Source organism: Ptychodera flava, chromosome 8 (assembly GCF_041260155.1).
Source record: "Ptychodera flava strain L36383 chromosome 8, AS_Pfla_20210202, whole genome shotgun sequence".
Lineage (NCBI taxonomy): Eukaryota > Metazoa > Hemichordata > Enteropneusta > Ptychoderidae > Ptychodera > Ptychodera flava.
Window position 1 is genome coordinate 31628500 of NC_091935.1, and position 19934 is coordinate 31648433.

The 19934-nt window shown below is 37.7% G+C and overlaps 1 protein-coding gene across 2 annotated transcripts; it reads left to right on the forward strand.

Annotated features, from left to right (window-relative positions):
• Positions 1–9310: 9310 nt before the first annotated feature.
• LOC139139070 (filaggrin-2-like) lies at positions 9311–14677 on the forward strand. 2 transcript variants are annotated; one of them, XM_070707804.1, is made up of 5 exons: positions 9311–9434; positions 10653–10738; positions 12149–12233; positions 12909–13007; positions 13221–14677. In XM_070707804.1, the coding sequence occupies exon 5, from the start codon at positions 13257–13259 to the stop codon at positions 14406–14408; it is 1152 nt and encodes a 383-aa protein (XP_070563905.1). In that variant the 5' UTR covers positions 9311–9434; positions 10653–10738; positions 12149–12233; positions 12909–13007; positions 13221–13256; the 3' UTR covers positions 14409–14677. The 2 variants fall into 2 exon arrangements, with proteins under 2 accessions (XP_070563905.1, XP_070563906.1); XM_070707805.1 differs by lacking the exon at positions 12149–12233.
• The last annotated feature ends 5257 nt before the right edge of the window (positions 14678–19934 follow it).

Below are 19934 nucleotides of genomic sequence, written 5' to 3' on the forward strand. Positions count from 1 at the left end.
AGAAGTCAGGCATGTCAGAATACTAGCTCCAGATTGACAAAAAATTAAATGGTAAGGCCAGGAAGAAAAAAATAAATTGTTCATCGGAATCGCCGCTTCTACTTTGGCATATTTGGAATTTTTTTTTGATCGCGGCAAATTCTTACTTCCGCATTACAAATATTTTAGTACTGCTGCTGGTGACGCCCTACACTTTGTCAGGTTTTCGCGGGCATGGGATTTTGAATGAGACTTTCGACGTGTTTGGACTTTTAATATAGTTGGCCGCAAACACGTTGTTGTGACGTCTGAATTTGGTGAATCACGACGCAAAGTCGGTCAATTTGGCCAGAAATTTCCTCGTTTTGTAAAGAATAGTACATGTCACATCATGAGTATTAATTTGATTGCCAACATTCAACATGATGGCCAACAGTTACTTCCAAAGAGGCTATTCAGTGTTTGTCCTGATATTAAGTTCGGCGATTTGTTCAACAAGATCGTGACAGCAGATGGACGGTGCATCCGATTGAATGAAAATTGCATCGAAAGTATAAAAAATTACGGCAATGACAAAACACATGGTTGAGTCGATGTTAATGATGACTATATAACTTCACTCCGATCACAGTACAGTGTTGTTAGACCATTGTGTAAAATGTGTAGAGACAGTGGTAAAGAGGCCAAAACACGGGGCAAAAGTAAAATGAAATAAGTCATCGTTGATGACACAGTCCCCACCTGTTAATGGGTACTTTGATTACAGGTCCTCAGAGAGGATAGAGTCGTCTTCATTAGGTCTGTGATAAAAATACTTTGATACAGATGGTACTCAATGGCCAAGAATGAGTTCCATGGTGATGAAAACATAAAACCAATGTAGGCCACTATCCTAAAGGTCATTAACCCTTTTCCTGCCAGACAGTAATAATTGTATCCCTTCCCATCAGCCAAGTCAGTAAAAAGCGGTATTGAGCCAAAACATGACGTATTTTCACCCACTTGGCATGGTATGTTATAGCATCTTTTATCCAAAAAAAATCAACTTTACAGTATCATGTTTTCAACAGCCTTCAAATGTACAGTATTATGTTAAAATACATCATATGGAATACGTTGTGTTTCATTAATTTAACCATCTTGACCTGGTGGTGAAATATGGACTTGGCAGGAAAAGGATTAAATGAGTCAACTGGGAATTTGTTGACAGGATGTTGCAAAACATTTTTTCATACTATCCTAACACGTCATGTCAGCTGAGTTATGGCTCAGTACATGAGAAAATCGTAACAAAATCGCCGCCTTGCAGCAATATTTGATCTTACTGTTTAAAATATCAACAAGTATATGTATGACATAAGTCAATGTCCAGGTAAAAACTTTGAATAAAATCAGTTGAGACTTGCCAGAGTTATGGCTCTCGACATGAAAAAAACCACAACAAAATTGCCACCATGTGGCCATACTGGACCATATCGAGAAACAAATCGACGTACATTATGTATACTATAAGTCAATGTCTTTGTGCCAACTTTGAATAAATTTGCTTGATACATGTCTGAGTTATGGTTTAGGGCATGGAAAATCGTAAAAAAATGGCCACACGGTGGCCATATTGGATCGTATCACAAAACAAATCAATGTGCATATGTATGACATAGGCCAATGTCCTTGTACCAACTTTGAATAAAATCAGTTGAGATATGCCTGAATTATGGCTCTGTACACAAAAAAATCATAATAAAATGGCCGCACAGCAAACATATTGGATCATATCACAAAACAAATTGATGTGAACATGTATAACATTGGTCAATGTTCTTGTACCAACTTTGAATAAAATCGGTTCAAAAATGTCTGAGTTATGGCGCTGTACATGAAAAAATTGTCATAAAATGGCCATCTGGCGGCCATATTGGATCGTATCACAAAACAAATTGACGTGCATATATATGACATTAGTCAATGTCCTTGTACCAACTTTGAATAAAATCGGTTCAAACATGTCTGAGTTATGGCGCTGTACATGAAAAAATTGTCATAAAATGGCCATCTGGCGGCCATATTGGATCGTATCACAAAACAAATACACATGCATATATATGACATAGATCAATGTCCTTGTACCAACTTTGAATAAAATCGGTTGAGATATGTCTGAGTTATGGCCCTGTACATGAAAAAATCGTAACAAAATGGCCGCACAGCAAACATATTGGATCATATCACAAAACAAATTGATGTGAACATGCATGACATAGGTCAATGTCCTTTTACAAAGTTTGAATAAAATCGGTTGAGATATGCCTGAGTTATGGCTCTGTACATGAAAAAATCGTAACAAAATGGCCGCCTGGTGGCCATATTGGATCATATCACAAAGCAAATTGATGTTAACATGTATAACATTGGTCAATGTTCTTGTACCAACTTTGAATAAAATCGGTTCAAACATGTCTGAGTTATGGCGCTGTACATGAAAAAATCGTAACAAAATGGCCACCTGGCGGCCATATTGGATCGTATCACAAAACAAATTGACGTGCATATCTATGACATTAGTCAATGTCCTTGTACCAACTTTGAATAAAATCGTTTGAAACATGTCTGAGTTATGGCTCTGTACATGAAAAAAATCAAAATAAAATGGCCGACTGGCGGCCATATTGAATTATATCATGAAACAAATCAACGTGAATATGCATGACATAGGTCAATGTCCTTATACAAAGTTTGAATAAAATCGGTTGAGATCTGCCTGAGTTATGGCTCTGTACATGAAAAAATCCTAACAAAATGGCCGCCTGGCGACCATATTGAATCGTATCCCAAAACAAATCGACATGCATATCTATGACATTGGTCCAAGTCCTTGTACCAACTTTGAATAAAATCGGTTGAAACATGTTTGAGTTATGGCTCTGTACATGAAAAATCGTAATAAAATGGCCGCCTGGCGGCCATATTGGATCGTATCAGAAAACAAATTGACGTGCATCTGTATGACATATGAAGTAATCCTTGCACCAAGTTTGAATGAAATCGCTCCAGGCATCTCTGAGATATCTGCGTGAACGGACGGACAGACGCACGCACGCACGGACATGACCAAACCTATAAGTCCCCCCCCCCCCCCCCCGACGGAGTTTGACAATATTAAATGACAATACTGAATTGTTTGATTTCAGTGATTTGCTGAACATTTCAGTTTTATTCTGAGAGAATGTTGAAATACTCAGAATATGTTGTGCAAACACTAACTGTGAATGTAATGGCCTAATTGTTGGGAAATATAGTATTGAATTCAGTTACCAGTATCAGTGTTTCTTGTCTGAGATATTTCTGGTAAAAAGGGAAACAATTATCTTGCCTTGTCTGCATCTGTGCAAAAATGCCAGAGAACCGCGTTTACCTTCGGCCTAAAAAAAATTTAAAAAATTTCGCTCGCCGCTCCTTGAACTTGGTCCAAAAAATCCGATGAACAAGATTTTTTTTTCCTCTGGCCTTACAATCCTATCAACTGGACCACGTTCTCAAAACAATTGAACTCCTATATGTAATGGTTGTACTGCCTTTTTGCCAACTTTGAATGAAATCACTCTGGGCGTTTGTAAATTATAGTTCTTTGCACAAAATGGCTACATGGTGGCCATATTACATTGGATGACAAAAATAAATTAAACAAGTCGCTGTCAATGACCACTTCTTATTGGGTACTTTGACTACAAGTCCTTAAACCATTGAACTGAATATGCTCACATGTTTTACAACAGGTTCATTAACAGTCAGTAAACAGACTAGAAAATTTTAGCATTTATACTCAACAGAACAACTTGACCTACTAATGTGACCCCTGAATGGAAGGAATGACTTTGAGTTTGACAAAATTACAAACTTAGTTATCAAGCATTGAAATTGACTGCTGATGACTCGACATGTATTGACATTTATCAGACACTACTAGACGCATGAAATAATACAATATAACATGAATTACTGCATACTTTTTACTCTTATGAAGTTTTGTAAAACAATTGTACCTTTGACCTGTCTTATATCAAAGTGACAAATCAACGAGCAAGGAGATGTTACGCAACATTTGCAGACCTCAGGGATATAATCACTTACCAAAACACAAGAACAAAGACTGACATTGTATATTCTGACAGCAGTTCAATTGAGCACATGAGGCGGAGTGGAAGACAGATTTCTAATAAGACTAGACGTGTATACGGTCTACTGCTAGAGTAACTGTAACTTTTTTAACAATCTCTGACGAGGATTCATTGTGTTATGTTTTTCAATTGAATATTCCTGTCAATAAACCAAATTCATACCAATGTAATCGACACTCGTGTGAGGCATGTAATAAGAACAATCAGATATCTGTTACATCATTATATGTAGCAGGTTTCATCAATTTTCGCACAGTACTCTCAGAGTTAAATCACTAATTCCAAAACTTTAATTAATATGTAAATGAGTTAATTATTAACTTGACACGCCCAATGCTTCTCAGTACAATTAAATATTTATCAGATCAATATCTGTAGCAAGTTTCTTCAAATGTAATTTTGTAATTTCATTACAAAGCTCATTAAAGATGCAAATGAACCCTTAATTAACTTCACACTACTAAATGCTTTACACCAGAGTTAGATATCAGTCGGATCAGTATCTGCAGCAGATTTCATCACATTTGATGCAGTTATATCGGAGTTATATGATTAATTGTAAAACTTCATAAAATATGCAAATGAGCTATTTATTAACTTGACATTGCCCAATGCTTTTTTAGATATTTATCAGATCAATATTTGTTGCAAGTATAATCAAGTTTGGTGCAGGAATTTCAGAGTTATGTCACTAATAACAAAAGTTCATTAAATATGCAAATGAGCAGATAATTGACATGACACTCACAGTTCCATGATAATGTTCCAAGATTGTCATCTGTGAAAAGTTTCATGAAATTTTGTGCAGTATTTCTTGATATATGTCTACACGGTCATCAGCGTCTCCATAGGGAAACCATTGTAGGGAAAAAAACGATATTGCATAACTTCATTAATATGCAAGCCACACAAACCAAAATCAAATCAGTTCTTGCAAGTAGCATATGGTACCTGTGTACCAAATCTGACTTGAATCCGTTCAGGCGTTTTTGAGTTATCGTGTAAACAGACAGATAGATAGACCCACACACACACGGAAAGACAGACAGACATCGCTATGACATTAGCCCACGTGTTCACACACATGAGCTAAAAGGAGTGAGTCCTGTTCATCAATTGTGGTACAGATGGGGTATAACGGCTGAGAATGAGTTTGTTGTACAGTTATGGTTTGATCGTTGAATTGAACAAGTGATCTCGGAAGGCAGTATTGATGGCAAACAGCAATGGTAATGGCAGTGACAAGCATAACACATAGGGCCAATGTCCCTGAAGCTACTATAGACATGGATACAAAATTAAGTATTTCCTAACTGTATGAAATTATCTCACTAAGGTCATCCTAGGGACCTCTTAACCAAATATTAAAGCAGTCTGACCAGCGGTTTTGAAAAAAAAAGCGACCCAACAGTCGACAGAACTCCGCTGTGTAATGTAGAGAATAACTTTTTGTGACACATGTATTGATGAAGAAGGTTGATATCTTTGATAGCTCATTTCAGGATGGCCTGACAGAAAATGGCAAAATTAGTTGCAAAAATACAAAATTGATGATTTCATCATAATTTCAATATATTACATTAAGATAAAGCCTAGGAACCTCTATACCAAATATCAAAGCTATCACATGAGTAACTTTTGAGAAACAAATATTTTGACCCAAAACGGCAAAAGTTGACCCAAAAATACATACAAATATTGAAGATTTCATCAAATTTCACTATATCACACTAAGAGAACCCCTAAGAACCTGTATACCAAATATCAAAGGCATCAGACAAGTAGTTTTGAGAAACACATTTTTCGACCAAAAATGGCACAAATTGCACCAAAAATACAAAATTGCAGATTTCATCAATATTCAATATATCATATTTAGTTCATCTGTAGGAACCTGTATACCAAATATCAAAGCTTTCAGACGAGCTGTTTTGATCAAATAAATTTAAGACCAAAAATGACAAAAAAATTCCTTAAAAATACAGATTTGCATATTTCATCACAATTTGAACAAATCCAGTTTAGGTTATCCCTAGGGACCTGTATACCAAATATCAAAGCTGTCTGACCAACGGTTAAGAAGAAGATTTTTACCCAAAACGCCTTTTTTGGTGGTAATTTGCATATTTTCAACGATATCAAAAAATTAAAAAAACAGTTTCTCAAAATCATATTTTGCATCTACACAACAAATATCAAATCAGTGAATACTGCGGTTCTCAAGATATTTGAGTGGACAGACGCCTTACAAACGGACATACATACATACAAACATACATACATACAGACTGACGCCGGACGGATACCCATCCCAATATCTTCTATAGACTACAGTCTATAATAGCTAAAAACTTAATGCCTCAGTGGAATTGGGTTGTTCAACATGCAACATGCAATTTGTCAGAGAGTTGTTTTAAAATTATGACCACAGTACAAGCAGAGTCTGATAACTTACTGTTAATATAGAAAAAAACATTGCCACCTATAAGCTCAGCGTCACTGACAGCAGAGCTAAACAAAAAGCAGCCATGCATTTGTGGGGCAATAAATTTGCATAAAGTTTGTGCAAGGTACCTAAACGTACCAAATATCAAGGCAATCTGGCTTGAGTGTAGCATTTTGACATAGTTGGCCTTTTTCACCTCAACTGAATATTATACAAACATGAACGAGTTCACATTTCCAGTCTGTGATGCATCTACACATGAAATATTGAGATGGTAGCAAGCTAATGTGGGGTGACTACCTGAAAATTTATGTGCATCTTTGATGGCCATTGGTGGCCATACTAAATTATTTCACGAGAAAAATAGAGTCAATGACACTGTGCTCCCATTTTACAGAGATACTAAGTACCGGTACTACTACTACTACGGTAGTACACAGATGACATTGCATTCTTACAGGTTGATTACTAAGAAAATTCCATTGCAAGTCCAAATTAATCTTATCCCCCAGCAATATGAAATTCTCCATCTCATAATGACTTTACACATCTGACAGAAAACAATCCTAGGATCAAGACTATCATGTTTTAAAGCAATCCAACAAATACTTTGAGAGAAAATCAAAAAATGGGAAAATTGCCCAAAAATACAAATATGAAAATTTTACCACAATTTGAACAAATCTGACAAAGGCCAACCCTAGGATACATACAAGTTTTCAAGGCAAAGAAGATTTTTTATCAAAAACGGGTAAATCGCCCAAAAAATACAACTTTTAAAATTTGACATTTGCATATTTTTGACTTTGAGATGTTCATTTGAACAAACTCACATCACCACCCCTGGGTGCACCTGCACTGTCCACCAAATACTAAGATGGTAGGTGCTGCGGTTTAGGAGTTTTTAATGTGGACGGACATACATCCGCACATACATGCATGCATGATTGCATAGTTAATTACATTCTAATTAAAGTAAACATGCCTTGCTTATCAAGATTACATTATAAAAAAACAGCATATCTATCAGATTATAAAGACTCTTCAGCTGGTTATCTTTATCAGTAATTTCATTCTATTAACCAAGCACATTTTAACTCTCAAATTACCATTGCTATTTTTTCACAAATTAAGTATTGTTGAATGAATTGAGACTAAGTACTAAGAGAAAGCACACTGAAGAGACAAATGTTTGCAACTTAAGAAGTTCAAGGTCATCAAAAGCATTATAAAGAATCATGTAACACTTTCATTGCAGTGTTTACACAGATTGCATTATTGCTATAAATAGAACACAAGGAATCTTATAGCCCAGCTTTACCATAAAAACCCTATCACTTTGACCACCCTTTTAATTGACCACCCTGTTTTTTTTCCTCAAAACGTAATTTTATTTTATCCTTATCAAATTGAAGACAAATGGAAATTGGAATTTTCTCTATCTCTATTTATTTGATCAACCTCTCATGACAAAACTTTTTTGAACAATTTCTTTTTGATAACATGCAGAGAACAATACATGATGGTACAGAATATGTCAAAGTTGGGATTCAGGAAAGTTGCCTTTACATGTTTTAATCATCCAAGATGGTAAGTATTTCACTATGAACTGTGACATCTCGGTCACTCAAATGATTAGCGACAGCATTCCCGGCTTTGACTTATTACAGTGATTCATATGCTGTATCACTTCATACAATATTTAGACAATTTTGGGACAATCCTGACGGGTGTAGCATGCTAGCAGGGTACACTTACACCTGGTACCACCACTAACTATCAGTGGTTCAGGATGGTCCTACTTAAATTTGTAAATCTCAAATGTCCCTGGTAATGTATTACCTGAATGAAAATGATTATAGGACCAGTTTAATGTCATATTTCAGACCACTTAGAGCCTGAATGCAGAGGCTGATGAGCATTAAAATCAGTGGTGAGCTTCAAGATCGAAGGTCAAAGCATGCATAGAAATACATTGTGCCATTTTCCACCAACCAACACGATCGACAGAAAGACCTTTCTGAAGATATGTGTAAAATTGCAAAAAAGCTTCCAAAAGTAGTCCACTGATTAGCTAATAAGTTAACTCATGAATATTTAAGTAGCTTTCCTTTTATGGCATTATCATAGACTGCTTATTTTGACTGATGCACAGGAAGAAGTTGCCGGCCCAACCCTGGCCATAATATTATATAATCACAAATACAGTGCATTTCACCCAGGTACCACAACTCAGCGTATGAGATGGATACATTTCATGTACAAAACAAATGATTAGCTTGGGTACCACAACACATTTCAAAGCTACCAACCCATTGATTAATTACAGTAAACCAGCTTTTGGCAGCTGCAGTATAGACTGAGAGATACATTAATCTACAATCAGTCTGCACGACAACCCGGCTTTTGGAGGTGTGGCCGGTACCAGTGATTTGATTGGCCATTACCAGGTGACTGACATCTACATCATCGTGTCAGAAACCATTTTTTTAATGGGGGAGTTCATGCTTTCACGCACTAATAACAATTGATGTTTGTCTTCATATGGAAATATTCTACGATAATCGAATAAGTTTTGTGATTCATATATTCAAAATACTTATTTTCGTAACGATTTGTGAATGTTGACAACCTCGGTCTGCAAATACTCTATGATACTTAAATTGTCCACCCTACACATGAATGGTTAACACTTCCGCAAGAGTTGACCTCAAAAGATCAAAACATGAAAACAGAAAATTAACACGGTTCAGACTGCAGGTCAAATTCAATGCCGTGTGCCGCAACATTTTCGAGCTGTGACCCAAGAGATCAATTCCGAAGCTTGCAACAAGGTAAGAATCTACTCGTTTTTTCATGTTTTGACTGAACGCGTTGTTAAATTAATAACTCAGCGTTCACAGGCGTATCCAGTACTGATTTATTTATATGTAGCCACAGTGTACTAGTTTTCTGATTTTCTTCGTCTAATTTTTACATTTTGATAACGGAAATCAAGTGGCAAAAAACACAGGACAATTACGATATGCCAAGTGGAGCCATGTCAAGTGCTGTTTGTGTTCACACACAGTACCGTAATCGCAATCATACCAATCCATAATCCAATAACACTAGGTCAGAATTTGTAAGACTGTAGTTGTAAACATAGACACAAAACAGCACAGAACAGACAGTAAATAGACGGTACACAAAAAAAGTCAAATTCATGAAAGAAAGATATATGGACGTCTGGCCAAAAGACCAAGAAGTGGCCTGTTTTATCTTATATTTTCAACACTCAAGCCTTTACTTTAGATTGCTTCCAATGCATCAAAGTCTATTTCCTCCATGCCAACTTGCCCTAGTTCTTCCTCAATGTTCGTACCATAATCAAAATCTGTTTCTAACAATAGTTGTTTTTGTGGTACGACCAAGAAGTCATCACAGTCACTATCACTTTCATTGTTTTCAGTTTCACTTACCTCAGAATCTGTGTATAGTGATTCTGAATCTGGAGATGGGCATGGGTTTGTCTCTAAAGAGTTGCACATTCGATCATTTGACACGGTTCTACATTTATCACAAAATCCACCGTTATTATGTGGGTTTTTACATCCTTTACATGAGCATCCCAAGCATGGTTTGCATGCCCAAAAGCAATTTTTGCAACCCATTTTAGTTGTCCCATCACACCCACTTTTACATGAACATCGTGATGGCTGCAACTTACTGCTGACAGGATCATCTGTTAAATTGTCATCCCATATTATTCTTATGTTTCCATCGACATTTTTCCACCCATAACTTATGAAATTGTTTGTCTTACAGTTTTCTACCTGTGTTGAGTCTAAGGCCAGGTGCAACACATACAAACACCTCTTAAGGTGGTAAATTAGTGCAGAATAACAGGGTAGTAAAAAATGCTCTCTCTCAGCTTTTGTTAAATTTGAATGCACTGTCACATCTCGGACAACAGATGTAAATGATTCAGCATCTGAAATTGTGAAGTTATCATTCTTGCCAATAATAGCAAGCCCATTTTTGATTTTTTCATCTTTAATCTCATATTGCAGGCCATGATAAACTTCAGCTGGTGATGATTTGAAGACACTGTGGTATTTTGTCAAGTAGACTGCACAGATGAGCTTTATTGCTGCAGGTATGTTCAGACTGACAAGTGTTTTACCTTTAGCCCTATAAACCGTTGTTTCATCAGTGGATAGGGATATCAAGTTGCCAATAAAATTAGCATTTTCTTGATACACAGAAAGAAATGCCTTGTAGGAATGGCCATAAAACTGACTGGTATAGTCACATCCATTTATGATGTATAAAGCCAATAGATTACAGGCTGGATTTGAAACACATGTTGGTGGAAATTTATCCTTGATAGTTTGCACTCCAACTTTGATGTCAACATATGCAGAGTCTTTCGAAAGCTCTACCATCACATTCTTATCCGTATACCAGCCTGCTTCATACAGTGCAAGCCCATACATCCATACATCAGTATCTGTTGCAACAACTACTATGTTCTTACATGGTGATTGGGCAGCAAGGTACCACATAGCAGAGTCAGCCTCTCCTTGTTTATTACGGCGATTTATAAAAATGTCTCCACCAACAACTCTGTCCTGTACAACTATTACAGTACCATTCAATACTGCAGGGGAATCAATGATGAGAACCTGAGCTGGATTTGCTAGGAGTTCTCTTTCAGCTTTCCTCATCACAAAATATGACAGAAATTTAATTATTGCAGCTTTCTGTAAGGGGTCACGAAGGTCTTGCATGAATTGGTCTCTATTAAGCTCGTCATTCTCATCAATAATTCCAATATTTAAATAGTCTATTGTATGAGCGTCATTGTGCCCCCTTTCCTCATGAACCAATTGTCTTGGTGGGGGAAGGAATTCGTCCTTATCAATTACGAGTGAAACCCCAATGGCACCCCTTTTAAAACCATGATCAAGTATTACTCTATTGTAGAAGTAATTACCATATGATCTATATGTTTGACAGTCTGTTGGGGGGCCTTCATGTACAAAACGTAGAGCATCGATGATTACTTCTGTTTGGTTTGGCTCATTCCAAAATGGGCAGCCTGTTGTAAAGATATCTGCATAGTTTAGTTGGGTTAAGGCTTCCTTGAACTTTGCCTTTGTTCTTTTTCTCATCATCCCAGTTGTATTTGATAAGGCTAGAGGAAAAGGAACACTTTGACCTAAGCATATTCCTTTTTCCCTCATTGTGGCATATGTGCACCGCATGATTGTCCGGAACTGTTTAAGTGTTGATACCTGTGATTGTTTGTGTTGTCTTTTGGGTGTGAATGTATTCAGTCTGTTCCGTTTCCTTTTTTGTTTTTCCTCAGAATGTAAAATATATTGTCTTACATACTTCAGAAATCTCTCCGTTCCGTGTTGTTTTATTTGCAGGATATCACTAACAGTATTACCTGGTAACTGTGGTGCTCTACGCCTGAAGGGATTGTACAGAGTTCGTACTGTCTCACCCGAAAGAAGATTGACTCTAGCAATTTCATTTTTCATTCTGTTTACTCTTTCAGGATTGCTGGATTTCTTTGTGTATTTGGAAACTTTTCCTGAGTGTTTGAAGATATGGCCCTCAAACAGCCGTAGGACTTTTTCAAGGTAAGCCATAAAATCTGCTAATGTAACAGTTTGAAAATGGGAAGGACGTTTTGTAATCTGCTTCAACCTCCGATTAATTACACATTCATGCCCTTCATCAAGAGCGATATTATGAAATGGTTTAGCGGAGATACTTATTGTCCATTCCCCATTTTCAAACCGTTCTAATACAGCAGGTGGTAAAGTGTGTATGTCAAACAATGCATTGGCAACCAGTTCTTCATACCTGTCCCTCGCATAGGCAGAAAACAGCTGGGCCAAAATCTTCATAGTTGCTGTCCGAAGAAACCAGTTGCCAGTGCGTATTGAGATATACAGACCCATGTATGCATTGAGAAAGTACAAAGAGCTGTACCAAAACCTGGACAATTGGTCAAGGTTTCTCTCTGTACCATTACGTTCGACCCAATCCCAAAAGGGCATTGTATTTGTATGTTTTTGCCACTGAAGCTCAGCCTCTGAAAGTAGGGCTTCATGTAAAGAACTTAACAAATTATGAATATCTTGCCACTGATATACACTGTCTGGGTTTTGATGTCCACATACTTTTGTCAGTTCTTTAAGCCCACCATCCCAGAACAGATTTTTTAATACCTCACTGGCTGTTTTTAGCATATGCCAGTCACCTGGAACTGGTAAGCACCAGCTGTATAATTCAGGATCTCTCTTTTGCAGGTTTTTGATGATGGCATATGTTTGTTGATCCCCACCCAATACAATCTGAGCTGGACCACCAGGATTGCCAACATTTAAGTCTGCCTTGAGTTCAAACAGGTATGATTTTATGTCTTTAATGTTAGCATCTGCCTCCCTTACTGTTGCATACACTATGTTGTCCCCAACTGATGGACACCAGTGAGGCAGACTTGGAAATAGATCATCAGTCAGTGTGTTTGAACTACCATTTAATTTTCGACTTTGTATTGTCTTAAGTAATTCTTTTAAATACTCATTGTATGCACCTGACTCCTTTGTATTTTCTTGCAGTGAAAACAGACATTCTGCAGTTGAGGATATACAAGTATGACTGGTGCCACACACATCACTGGTTTGATGAAAACCACATTCAGCAGGTACCTGTGCTGGTTCAACTTCAGGATTGGAATGTTCAGTATAACTTTCCAGGTTTTGTACCAGTACATCATCATCAGTACATGTACTCACACTAAAGTTACTCGCAACAGAGGAACACATAGTAGATGTACATACCGGTATAGTAGTTGTATTTACAGCAGATGTACACAAAACAAGGGTACAAACAGAAGAGGTGCTACACACAGAGGTACTCATAGCAGGGGTACACACAGTATGAGAGGTACTCATGGCAGAGGTACTCATAGCAGAGGTAAAGACAGGAGATGTATTCATAGATGTACCCACAGAAGAGGTACTCACAGCAGAAGTGCACACATAAGAGGTACTCATAGCAGGAGTCCACACAGAGCAACTTGCAGAGGTACTCACAGCAGAGGTATTCATAGCAGAGGTACTTGCAGCAAAAGTACTCACAGCAGAAGGACTCATAGCAGGAGTACACACAGAGGTACTCATAGAAGGGGTACTCACAGCAGGGAAGCACAGAGCAGAGGTACTCATAGAGGTATTCATAGCACGGGTACTTGCAGCAGAAGTACTCACAGCAGAAGGACTCATAGCAGGGGCACAGCAGGACTCATAGCAGGGAAGACACACAGCAGAGGAACTCATAGAGGTATTCATAGCACGGGTACTTGCAGCAGAAGTACTCAGAGCAGAAGGACTCATAGCAGGGGTACTCACAGCAGGACTCATAGCAGGGAAGCACACAGCAGAGGTACTCATAGAGGTATTCATAGCACGGGTACTTGCAGCAGAAGTACTCACAGCAGAAGGACTCATAGCAGGGGTACACACAGAGGTACTCATAGAAGGGGTACTCACAGCAGAATGACTCATAGCAGGGGTACTCACAGCAGGACTCATAGCAGGGAAGCACACAGCAGAGGTACTCATAGAGGTATTCATAGCACAGGTACTTGCAGCAGAAGTACTCACAGCAGAAGGACTCATAGCAGGGGTACTCACAGCAGGGGTACTCACAGTTGGAGTACTTATAGCAAATCCACATGTACTGTCAGTAGCAGTTCTCATGGCAGAGGTACATACTGCAGTTCTATGACTTACCTGAGAAGTTAACAGATTAAGCATTCTTGCAAGTGGAGCCCCACTACTTTTCAAAGTTTTGGCAAATTTCATTCTAAAATTTAAATTGTCAAAAGTGACTCGCCAAAATTTTGATGGTACTAACGGTAGAGTGGACTTTTCAGATCCTCAGATCCTCAGATTCAGATCCTCAGATCTCAGACCTCAGATCCTATAACTTCAGATGCAGATTCATAATTAAAATATCACAATTTTCAAAGTTTAATGAATATACTGATAAATAAAATATAATTTACATTTGAAAAGGCTTTAGAAATTATTTTATTTCTATTTGAATCTTGAACTTAAAAACTTCGATCTCAGAATCAGAACGTCATCCGTCGAAGACAGGGTGCGCAATGATTCCACTTAGTATGTCATCACGTGAACGTTCCCTCATAGAGATAAACACACCCCGCGCGCGATCGAACGATCAAGACCGCGACGATCATGTAAATGCTGGCTATCGACAGTCCGTATTTTACCATCGTTCAAATATTGATGGCGAGGGAATATCACTAATCCATGTTGGAGGCCAGTGACCCCGGGATAAATCAGAATTCAGGGGTAGGAAGAAGCAAGTTAGCTAATCTGTAATTGTAGACCCGTGTTCGTTGAAACTTGTTGAGCGAAAACGTTTACGTAGACTTTTTTTTTCATAACTGCTTTGTACATGTCATATTCAAATTATTAAATTTAATATTGCAATCATACTATTAATACGGGTATTGTAAAAGGCTTGTAAATTCGAATCTGCATCTGAAGTTATAGGATCTGAAATCTGAGATCTGAGGATCTGAATCTGAGGATCTGAAAAGTCAACTCTACATGGTACTAACTCATGTATGACCTTCCTTGTCTTGGACCAAAATGAACCATGGTTTCTTATGTGATCAACACTGCAAATAAGGCCAAACATGTTGAATACTTGGAATCCCCTATCTTGCAAGCCATTTGCATAGGCAGACAATCCCGAAAGTGTCTGGAGATAAACTGATCTTCTGTCTGAGATGTTACAAAGTAACGCAATAAGCATTTGCACTTTGAGTTTGAGGGAGTGATTATAAACTCTATTACCTTGCTTTGTATTTTGAGAGGATTCTGTATTTGGTTGCTCCTTTGAATTATCAGAACTGTTGATGTTACATAGTTTCTCCAGAAAACTCACTAATTTTGGGTCAACATATGGTTCAAGTAGAAATGCATTATTTGTTTTGTCCGATGCATTTGGCAAATCTGAAAATATTGTACGGAAATCAAAATTTCCAGTGGATGGGAATTTTTTCACTTGTTCTCTGATCAGTTGCTGTATTTCTTGAATATTTACACAGTTCTTCTGATATTCAGCTATCATGGATTGAAGGTCGGCCTTTTCCTCCAACAGCTCATATATATGTTTAGCAACAACATTAGGCATTGTCTTTTGATCAAAGATCATCTTTCCAAACTTTGAACTTTTCATATAGGTGTTCAAGTTGTAGGTGGTTGTCATCTTATCAAAGTACTTATAGAAGACAACTTTATGTTTTTTTTCCAACGCATCTAAACCAGTACTCTGCTTGAGACGTTTTTCATAGAAACTCATGAATTCACTTTGGAATGTGTATTTATTTTCATCGATTGAAAGAAGTGCTTTCTCTGCCGCCTCTGCACAACATTTTGTATAAATGTTAGAACTATGAACATCAGCATTTATGTCATACCCAGTGTTGTGCACCATCTTGCTTGCCTTAACACAATGCTGACAGTCTATGCAAATTATGCTTGTCATACAACACAATCTTTCAGTATCATCAAAAAATGATGTAATATCATGTACTTTGTCTCCTGCATAAGACCAATTTCCTGAGCAAGAGTTATGGCACATCACACATTTTGCTACTTTGTCAAAGTTGAGAAAGTCTTTCCAACAGACATTACAAAGATTTCCTGTTATGTGTTTGTCAAAATAAAGAGAACATGGTACACTATTCTCCTGACACCAACTGTCTGGTGCATATTTGTTATGGTTGTTTCCACACACACAGCAAACTCTGTCAATTTTCTCAACATTTTTCTCTAGTAATTCCTGCTTCCTTTTCCAATAAGGTTTTCCATCTCTAAAACACCCTAGGTAACAATTTCTACACAATTGACAACCAGAAGAAACTAAAAATTCTTGAGCTTCATATTTTAATTTGTCTTTGAAATAAGTCATCCTTGCATTGGGAATTTGTCGAAATGGGCCCTGATGAAATTCTACCTCATTGGTAGGCTTCCCTAAAGTTTCAAAAACAAAACAAGGCCCTGAAAAGAATGACATTCGCAATTTTTTTGGAGGGGACTCGTCCCCACTTCCATCACCCTGTTTTCTGTTAAAATTTCTTTGCTCGCTCATATTCGACTCCTTTGAGCGACCTCCTTGATGTGTCTCTCTGTCTGCGACACTAGGAAAATCTGACAATTTTTTTTGAGTGTTTTTTTCTATCTGGTATGGTTTTGCTGCCAAGCAAACAAAATTGTGAACAAGATTTGACAATATGGTTCCTCAAAGGGCTATCATATGCGTACAATTTTTTTGTATACTAATGAAAATGTTCGTTCTTGTAAATAGAACTATCAAAACTGTATTTCTAGAGTAGGAATACAGATAGTGGCTTTGCAGGAACAAGCCCAGATTGAAAGGTCTAAGCTAAGTGTAGCAATATCATCAGAGGCATGCACTTCTGATACAATAGGCAACACGTTGCTTGCAATCGCAGACTCAAGTGACATCAGTTGTGACAGAAATTTTACTTATCTGGAAATGCTTTCAACAAAGCACGAGTTACCAAAAGATAACCTCTGAATGCAGCCGTAATTCATAACCTGTACATTGACACTGAAAAATGTGCTCAGAACGCTGCGGAGTTGTTCGATGCACGCACTACTGACCAGCAGGTCATGCCATGAATGAGCGAGTGCAACAATACACTGACAGCTCACTATTTATGATTATGCATGACTAATTATGCATGGCCTCTAAACCAATAGACGCAGCTCTAAGGTGTCACGTGACATTATTTACGAGCATTGATCCCTGCCATATGCGATTTTCCCGCCATGTCACAGAAGGTGACATATCGGGAATATATCCGCCTATTTTACCTTATTAAGGCATTGCTGATGAGTCAAACTTTGAAGGGGGTGACAATTGGCTAGGCTTTACTCAATGACGGGGTAGAGGATCGGCTAACTCCTTGCTCGACGCCCTTACGACTGAAATTTGGCATGTGTCAATCAATGGTTTTCGCTGAAAGTTACTCGAAATCGTGTCAATCAGAGCAATAACCGACGAGGGGGCAAGCCCCTGATGAGTATTCTAAAGCTGTACGTTGCCAGGAGTAAACCATTGCCGATTGTAGAGGTTAGCATTCTCGTGGTGGCACTTACGTTTGAACAAAATCGGCATGGAAATTTTAGTGTTTTTCATTGTTTCGCTCAAAAGTTTACGATGCTGAGAACACATTTTAATGAACAACCATCACAATAAATCATTTTTTAACATTTAATGATACTTAAAGGCCTTATTTTTTGTACTAAATTGTCTACATGAGGTTTAGATCAAAAATTACAAAGTTTCAAATAGAGGCCCTGTCAACCCCATGGAAAATGTGCCCTCCGTTTCTTCGTGCGGTGAGGTCACCAGCCGAGCGCCCGGGACTTCAGCACCCGTTAACCTGATCGTCAAAACCTTGCCGAACGTGAAACTTGCAGCCTCTTTCAATCAGCGTCGTTCTGAGGAGCAGGATTATGACATAAAATTGACAAAATTTTCGTATTTTGCCCTATATTCACACATGTGAATTCGCGCCATTTCTACTTACGATCGTGTACCTTGTGACCCAGCTGATTTTATTTTACGTTTATATAGACACTGAGGTACGTTTAATCTCTATAGTTTGGCAATTCTGTCTTTAGACCAAAAATTACAAGTTTTGAAAGTTGAGTTTGTTCCAAATCAAGTAATTTTAGCTACCCGATTGACGAGTGATATAATTATATTTCAAAATATATATATGGTCAACAAATTATTAGACAATATTCTTCAGAAATATAGTCGACACTCACCATCTGAAAAATAGTGAAAATATAACTTAGTTTATGAGAAAACCACGTCTTTATTTTGGCAAGATTGGTGTCCTTTGTTTATTTTTAATGACGCCACTGAAAGACGCCATTTTTGCCTATATTACCCGTCATGCAATGGTACCGGAAAAGCCCGGTCGTCGTGCAGACTGAATGTAACTGGTTTTTTTACAATTTCAGCTAAGGGTTAAAGAGCTGAAGGTTTTCTCAACAAAAGCGTCTGCTCTCAAAATAAAACGTTAATACAAGCCTTTAACTTGAAAGGAATGAAATAAACTTCATTTCTTGCTTTGAAAACAGACATTTGAGGTTCATGTGAGATCTCAAAGTCAACATCTTATTCGGGCCCTGTGTATTTCATTTCTTTCAAGTTTAAAGTTTAGCTCTCAACTCTTAGCTAAAATTGTAAACATAGGGCCAATGTCCTTGAAGCTACTATAGACATGGATACAAAATTAAGTATTAACAAAGATTTTGACCAAAAATGGCAAAAATTGACCCAAAAATACAAAAATTGAAGATTTCCTCAAATTTAAATATATCACAGTAGGACAACCCCTAGGAACCTGTATACCAAATATAGTTAGTAAAAATAGTAGTTTTTGAGAAACATTTTTTTTTACCAAAAATGGCAAAAATTGCGCCAACAATACAAAATTGCAGATTTCATCATAATTTTAATGTATCATATTTACAGTGTTCTCCATGGCGCCTTTTAAGTGGGTGGTGCGCCCACTTTAATTTCACAGCCGCCCAGATAAAATCTACACAGCCAAGTTTAATTTTCAGCCGCCCATGCTTTTGAAACCCACCGTCGGCCTTTGTTCTGGGGTGGCTGGTTTGGTTTACGGCAATGTTTTTATGCCGTGCTTTTGTTTGTTTCTGTATTTAATTTCAATAAAGTGTTAATTTTAATCAATAAGCCACATTTTGCTGTTGTTGAATATGTGAATTTGTCATCCTCGTCAAGATATGTCACGACGATCATAGCGGAAGAAAGTCCGCGAGAGAAGCTCGACCGACTTGTCAACCCATTCACACAATAAACTGTGTGGTCGCATATAAGTGTTGTCTCGATTGATTTTGCCAAATTTCCCCCCAAGAAAGTACTTACATTCTTTTAACACTCTCAAATTACAGGGTTCTCCTCAGCCCAAAACAGCGTTGCGGCCTGCAATGCTATCGTTCAAGCCCTCAACGCTTTTGATCTCACCGCAACGCTATCATTGTTACCCGCGACGCTATGAGGTTCAGCCACAAAATGTTCACAATGGCACTGACTGGTCAACTTCGGTATGATCACACGAAAGGAAGACAGCTATTTTATTTTTTTATTTTTTTTTATTTTTATTTCAGTCCATCATCCAACGGGCGCTAGCCCATTTACAGGATGAGGTGGAGCACAGAGGAGTA